The sequence below is a fragment of the Synchiropus splendidus genome, chromosome 7 (genome assembly GCF_027744825.2).
Source record: "Synchiropus splendidus isolate RoL2022-P1 chromosome 7, RoL_Sspl_1.0, whole genome shotgun sequence".
NCBI lineage: Eukaryota > Metazoa > Chordata > Actinopteri > Syngnathiformes > Callionymidae > Synchiropus > Synchiropus splendidus.
Window position 1 is genome coordinate 25,240,591 of NC_071340.1, and position 7,453 is coordinate 25,248,043.

The following is a 7,453-nucleotide window of genomic DNA, read 5'->3' on the forward strand; positions in this document are numbered from 1 at the left end:
ACACTTTCATCCTTTAGGTGTTTATGGCAACTTCTTTGCTGTTGCTGACGTAGTTCCTCTCTCTAAAGTCTGAAAGTTGTGTGCTGATGTTGCACTTCGGTTGCTGGGAATTGTTTTGTGTCTCCAGGAGATAAGAGGAATCTGTCACCGAATCTGTTGCGCTCACAAGTTCCAGCCTCAGGCCTGTTTTCATTTGGAAAATAATATCTCTCACCTGTGGGTCATGGCCGCCGGGTTGCTGTGTGTGTCTGTGTGTGTGTGTTTTTCTTTACTTGTGACATGCAACCATTTTGGCCTGTCCTCACAAGGCTTACAGGGTAAAAACCTCAGTAATAGTAGTTCATTATAACTGGGTGTGAGTTTGCTTCAGAGTCCCGGTTGAGGTGAGCCATGTGTTTTGGGGCAGAGGCTGGGGAAAGGGTGATGGCAATGAGAGGTTCTCACAAATATGGTGTGACAAACCTGTGTGTGTGTGTGAGGGCAAGTTTTGCTATACTTGTGAGCTCCAAGTCTTGACATTTTGGCCTGTCCTCACAAGGTTTGGATGGTGGACAAAATAACATTGTCATAGGTTTAAGCTTGGTTCCAAGTCCTGGTTGAGGTGAGCCGTGTGTTTTGGATGTGTTTAGGAGGGGAGGCTGGGGAAAGGGTGATGGCAGGTCCCCACAAAATAAAGAGAGACGACTGTGTGTGTGTGTGTAGAACCAGCATCTGAGTTCAGATCCAGAAGCTTGTATGAATCATGAAGCCTCCACCACCGACCGAAACACTCTGAACATGTGTGTCGAACTCAAGGCTCGGGGGCCAAATCCGACCCACCTGAGTGTTTAAACTCAAATCTTCTGCTCGTCTGAATCACAACTCGACAGCAGACATGGTAAAGTGATAATAAAGGGATCATCCCGAGCAGCTCTTTCAGGATGCGAAACGACAGCAATTCATCTGGAAAGTGGAAGCCGATGGGTGTTTGCGCTGCCCTCACACACAGCACGTTCTGCTCCCACTCACTCGAGCTTTTCAATAAGGATCTGAATGGTGTGTTTGCAGGAGTGAGATGCAAATCGCTCACTTAGCAGCCGCCACCGAGCCACTAAATGCCGTGTGGCGCGTGAGTGGAAGCCATCGATGCGGAGCATCCATATTTGTTTTTAAAGTCCTTTAGCAGTTCATAAAGATGCGTTTCCTCCGTCCCTCTTCCTGTGGGGACGGTATCAAGGCTCTGTTAAGTCTCTTTGATTTCACCGGTCTCCAATCACAGCGGGGCGCTGGCTCATCATTGTGCCACTTCAAAGGCTGGGAATGGTGGCCCTGGCCCCGCCCCCTCGGGGAGGCCCCTTAAAAGTCACGGTCGCCCCTCAGAGCAGGGCCTTCAGAGACAGCTGCTGCCGCCAGGACTTCCTGTCGCCTCGGATTTCCCATCACGGATCTGGACTTTTGGATAACGCTGACGCTGGGATTTGGATTTGGTGAATGAGAGTGTTTGTCCGTGACCCCTGAATGATGCAGTCGATCAGAGGTAAGTGGCCCCTGACTGGGCGTCTTTCTGGGGCGTATTTCTCCCTCAACTCACGGTGGTGACGTCCCTCCAGACCTGAAGAACTTCAGCGGCCCCCCTCCTCACCCGCCCGCCGCCTCCATGGCCCCCGGGCCTGACGCCTACCTCCAGGGCAACATCCGCATGACGCTGGAGGACCCCGAACTGTGGAAGACCTTCCACGACATCGGCACCGAGATGATCATCACCAAACCCGGCAGGTGAGTGAAAAACTCAGCTCCATGTGGGGGACAGGTCCGTCGCAAAAGTGACAGGAAGTCATTTCGGGGTGCTCACACACAGCCAGAAACCAATGCTTTTGAGGCGTGCAACACCCCGAAACCTGATTTAAAACCTATTAAATTTATACTAATTTACTCTTAAAATGATTCTAAATTTAATCCCAGTAAAGAATGGGATCCATTAGCTGTGAGGAAACATGAATTATCTCATCACTAAAAGACAGAAAAGGTGGATGAGTGAATAGGAAACTGGAAATACTGGTTGGATTTCTTGCTAGAATCTCAGCAAAATGTTTTTTTTTCATATGAAGAATGATAATTCTGTGGTTAGTTTAATGAATATTTTTGACATTTTTGCATTGCTCCATGATATTGGAACCTCCTGACTGACACGTCTCTCCTCCGCAGGAGAATGTTCCCTCACTGTAAGGTCCAGCTCTCCGGACTCATCCCCTGCGCCAAGTACATCCTGATGGTGGACATGGTGCCGGAGAACGGCTTCAGGTACAAGGTGAGAGCCAGACCTTTGACTCTGAGCTGCCCCGGTTACAGCCCTCCCGTGTTTATCACCCCCCGCCTCACATCAAAGGCCGCTATCTCTTCCTGTTTTTCTATCCCCTGCTGGGGGCCAGTGTCCCGGCGGGGGGGGGGACACTGGCCTCCCCAGCCGCGATCTTCTGCGTCCGCCGCTCACCCATGTTCATGTCTGCTTCCTACAGTGGAATAAGGAGAAGTGGGAGGTGGCGGGAAAAGCCGAGCCCCAGCCGCCCTGCAGGACCTACCTGCACCCCGACTCTCCGGCCCCCGGGAGCCACTGGATGAAGCAGTCCGTCTCCTTCCTGAAGCTGAAGCTCACCAACAACACGCTGGACCAGCACGGACATGTGAGTGGCCCTTCTGCTCCTCCTCCTATCATCATATTGGCTGAGAAGGAAATTTCAATTTGAAAAAAAAAAATTAAATTCCCTGAACAAAAGCCAAAGTTTTCCGCGACACAATGTCCAGGGTTTCCACCACTCTGAATGGACTTGAAATTCTTATAAAATTGAAATTCTTACACAAATATTTCCAAGACATTAAAAGAGCTTTAGTTGAAATCAGGTGATATAAAAACTTGAATATAGACACCATGGTGGTTTATTGTGCTGTTGTCAAACTGATGCAAAATATACAATATTTTGTTGTTTAAATCTATGTAAAATACCAAATTCATTCATATTGAAAAATGTGGCTTCTGATGACAAATGTTCTTATACCATTAAACTTAATTTAGATTAATTAATCACAGATGTTCTAACTAATTTATTATATTTTATTTAGTTAAATATATATATTTTTAAATAGAATCACACCCCTAATTTAAATCTAAAGACAAATCTATCGTACAGTGAGACAAATAATGGTTTCATAACTTTGTGTTTGACTGGTCATCAGTGAAGATGAAAATCTACTCAGAAAAATGTGCTGTTATAATAGCAACTTTTCTAAAAATCTGAATCAAATATGATGCACAGTGTGTTGTTTTGGATGGTTGAAATGCTTCCGTCTGGTCATGCGACCGCTCACCCCGCCGTCCTCTCCGCAGATCATCCTGCACTCCATGCATCGCTACCACCCGCGCTTCCACATCGTCCAGGCCGACGACCTCTTCAGCGTCCGCTGGAGCGTCTTCCAAACCTTCACCTTTCCCGAGACGTCCTTCACAGCCGTCACCGCCTACCAGAACATCAAGGTCAGCCCCGGCCTCTGGCCTCCTCCACTCGCCGCCCAAACCGCGGCTTCCTCTGACGCAGCTTTCCGATTTCAGATCACAAAGCTGAAGATCGACCACAACCCGTTTGCCAAAGGCTTCAGGGACGAGGGCACATCGAAGAAAAGGTGAGCGACCCCGACTTTTCCTCCGTTGATGTCGGATCGTTGCATTGTTTAACCGATGGTTCCCCCCCTCCCCTCCCCAGACGTGCCTCCAAGACCCCAGGCTTCATGGGGAAACAGGCCAAGATGTCAGACGCGCTGGGCCGGGACTCGGAGGAGGACAGTCCTGACTTCTGTCCCTCCTCGTACGAGGGTTTCCAGGGCAAGGAGGAAGCAAGGAAGGCCGACAGTCTGGTGAAGGAGGAGCGCTACTCGCCGTGGGCGGCTGAGAGGGAGCACCGCACCGAGTCTCCGGCCGCCGCCGACAACAGAGACGTTTACAACTCGGAGCAGCTGGTTCCTGCTCCGGCGTCGTACCAGCCATACAGGTGAGGACCACAGCGCCTCCTGAAGTTTAGACCCAACTTTCTGACCGCTTCTCTTGGCGCCTCCAGGTTCAACGACTACGGCAAGTCTCCGTCTCCGTCCTCCAGCATCGGCAGCACCAACAGCGGGTCAGGACGCGGCAACTTTGAGTGCAGGGCCCAGGACGTGGCCACCGTCCCCGACCACGACGCCTTGAAGCCGCGCAGCCAAGAGGCGGCGCCGCTGGCCTGCGGGGCCCAGGACTACGCCGGCGTCCTGGCCGTGTCCCAGGCCGGCAAGCCCGGCGTCATCGGCCACCACATCTACAGCCCGTACGGCTCGGAGCAAGCGCTGGGCCAGTGGAGCGGCGCCGGCTCGGCCCAGTACCCAGCGCCGCCGCACCCCCTCGCGGCCGACTACCCCACACAGGCCGTGCACCATGGCTACCACCACGGGAACATGGCGGAGTGGAGCCAGTACCCGCTCTTCTCCTACTCCTGCTGGTGAGGAGAGAACTCGGACTGACTGGAGGCTGGGATCCAGCGCCCCCTGCCGCGCATGCCCGCTTCACGCCTCGGACTCGTTTTGCTGTCGACTATTTATTTTGTATTTCATTCCGTTTCCGCTGTACATATAATATCGGTGTCAACGTGTGCAATCTGCTGGTGTTCTGACTGTGATGTGAGCCAAAAATAAAAAGGAAAACAGGAGTTGGATTCGGGCTCTGCTGACTGCGGACCAGGGGCCGAGGGTCGGCCCACCTCCGGTCACTGTGTTGATTTCTCCTTTGTGGGTCTAATGACGCCACTGGGCTGTTTGGACAAACCCAGCAGGCATTAAGGGACGTGTATTGGTGCGAGCGCCTCTCACCTGCTGAGCTTCGCCCTGCGCATCACAAAAGAGCCGCACCACTCTCCCTGCTCACTTAAAAGCCATGAAAATGGGGGGTTGTACCCTTTCACAAGTCAAGTACCCAGAGTGGGCCGCTCCGCCCTGCATGGATATGAGCCACTAATGACCGCTGTAAAGGGAGGGGGGGCGTCTGTCTGCAGAAGTGGGGCTCTTCATTATCTCCCACTCCTCAAGGAAACATTTGCTTTACAACAACTCCACTACAGAAGATGGTTTTCACATGGTTCTGTCCTGGGTGCTCACATGGTTCGGACTGGGACCAGCTGTTTAATTTCCAAAATTTGAAACACACCTACGAACTTAGGAAACAAACTTTTTTTGTTGAATTTTTGATTTTTTCATCATTCGCTTCAGAATCATGTTGCTTGCTGGAAAGCCACAGCATCGGCCCGGGACCATGGTGTCAGAGGAGAACACAGATATATTATTATTATTTCTATTTTTTTCAAGAGTCTGTCAATTTGTTTAGCGAAGTTTGTAGCTTCACTTTCCATTTTGTGTTTAGTAGCAAGAACAATACAGTGAAAAATGATACTTAAACCAGTAAAATATTGAATCATGAAAATATGTGGGACAAAAATATGCTCACACAGAATGTGCCAGAAATGGTAAAAATAAAAATAAAAATAAAAATAAAGACAGGAACATCGCTTTGATAACAGAAATATCATTTTAATAAGTCAATTTCGATGATTAAATAATAGAAAAAATAAGAATGAAATATTGATTTAAAAAAAAAGATAGACATGAACATTGCCTTGATTATGAACAGGAATATCATTTTAATAAGTCAATTTGGATGATTAAATAATAGAAAAAAATAAGAATAAAATATTGATTAAAAATAAAAAAGACATGAACATTGCTTTGACTATAAACAGGAATATAATTTTAATAAGTCAATTTGGATGATTAAATAATAGAACAAATAAGAATGAAATATTGATTAAAAAAAAAAAAGATAGACATGAACATTGCCTTGATTATGAACAGGAATATCATTTTAATAAGTCAATTTGGATGATTAAATAATAGAAAAAAATAAGAATGAAATATTGATTAAAAATAAAAAAAGGACATGAACATTGCTTTGACTATAAACAGGAATATAATTTTAATAAGTCAATTTGGATGATTAAATAATAGAAAAAATAAGACGGAAATATTGATGATAATGATGATTGAAATAACACAGGGGGATGAAGTTTTTACAGAGATAAATGAATAGCTTCAAGTGTTTTTCACAGTGGAATCTGATGCCTGCGGTGTTCCTGAACGTTCATATCCGACTGAGGAAGACACTCGGTGCTCTGTGAGTCACCGTCTCGCTGTGGTTACCGAGCAGAGACCGGCGAGTGTCGCAGTGGTCAGGGGTCTGTCCCTCGTGTGCCGCTGTTAAAACCCCGCGTTAATGCGTGTTGACAACACAGCCGTCGATAGGCTCCATCACCCCAGACCCCCTCCTCCTCCTCCTCCTCCCAGCGTCCCGCTCAATAAGCCCTCTGCTTCTTCACGGCTGTAACGTCACTCTCGCCTGCTTAAGTGCACTTCGGACGGCGAGCTGCTCCCCGGGCGCTGACACCACCATCGACATGTGCGTCGGGCAGAGCCGCGGGTCCCGGCGGGTCAACAGCGCCACGGTGTGAAACGCCGAGGAGGGAGGAGGGGGGGTGGTTCGGGGAGCCCAGGAGGTCCGACAGACGCGGCGGAGGAGCGCGGCCTGTTCAGGAGACGCAGCACCAAACGGAGAGGAACTGGCGGAGACGGGGAGGAGTCACGTGACACCGGCGTGGCTGCGCCGCGCTCAACTGCACCGCGTCACCGTCGCGCGTGTGGAGCATTGAAATGCTTTCTTATGACATGCTTTTATCATGTCGTCCCAAAACTTTTAAATCCATTCATATAATTTATTTATTTATTGTTAATGTGAAGGTAGAAAATAATGTGTGGCAGCCTAAGAATTGATATCTTTAATGTCTAAATCTATGTATGTACTTTTTCCAACTGCAATAATCCATCAACATTTGCAGTTATAGTTGCACAGTAAATTAAGTGTCCTTACTTTCAGAGCCCAGAAGGTGGCGCTCTCAAGCCAAACAAAAATGTCCTTGCTTTATAGTTCTGGAAAAAAAAAAAAAAAAAAAAAAAAAAAAAAAAAAAATATATATATATATATATATATATATATATATATATATATATATATATATATATATATATATATATATATATATATATAATTTTGTATTTTTTCCTTATACGGTTTAAAAAGAAAACCTTTTTTTCTCACTTCAAAATGTAATGAAATTGCGTTGAAAATAAAATGACAGCGATCAAGTCAACTTAAAAAGTCATTTTAATTCAAATGATTACGTTAGTTGATTTGAAACAACAGATTAGTAAAAGCCAGACTGGTTGTTGAGTTTCCCAGCATGCACTGCGGAGCATCCCTTGCTGCTGCTTGTGTTTTTATATAAATTCAATCATTTATTTCTTACTTTATTTTCCAATATAGCGTGGAGCAGAAAGGGACATAGAAGCAGCC

At 47.1% G+C, this 7,453-nt stretch overlaps 1 protein-coding gene across 1 annotated transcript; it reads left to right on the plus strand.

Moving 5' to 3' along the window:
* Positions 1-979: 979 nt before the first annotated feature.
* tbx16 (T-box transcription factor 16) lies at positions 980-4,503 on the plus strand. The gene is made up of 8 exons (XM_053871241.1): positions 980-1,516; positions 1,590-1,755; positions 2,185-2,287; positions 2,496-2,660; positions 3,362-3,508; positions 3,584-3,654; positions 3,735-4,019; positions 4,086-4,503. Exons 1-8 carry the CDS (start codon positions 1,498-1,500, stop codon positions 4,501-4,503), a joined length of 1,374 nt encoding a protein of 457 aa, XP_053727216.1. The 5' UTR covers positions 980-1,497.
* The last annotated feature ends 2,950 nt before the right edge of the window (positions 4,504-7,453 follow it).

Coding starts and splice junctions, on each gene's coding strand:
- tbx16 (XM_053871241.1), top strand. Junction 3,509..3,583: donor CCGCCTACCAGAACATCAAG/GTCAGCCCCGGC, acceptor TTCCGATTTCAG/ATCACAAAGCTGAAGATCGA. Junction 4,020..4,085: donor GCGTCGTACCAGCCATACAG/GTGAGGACCACA, acceptor TGGCGCCTCCAG/GTTCAACGACTACGGCAAGT.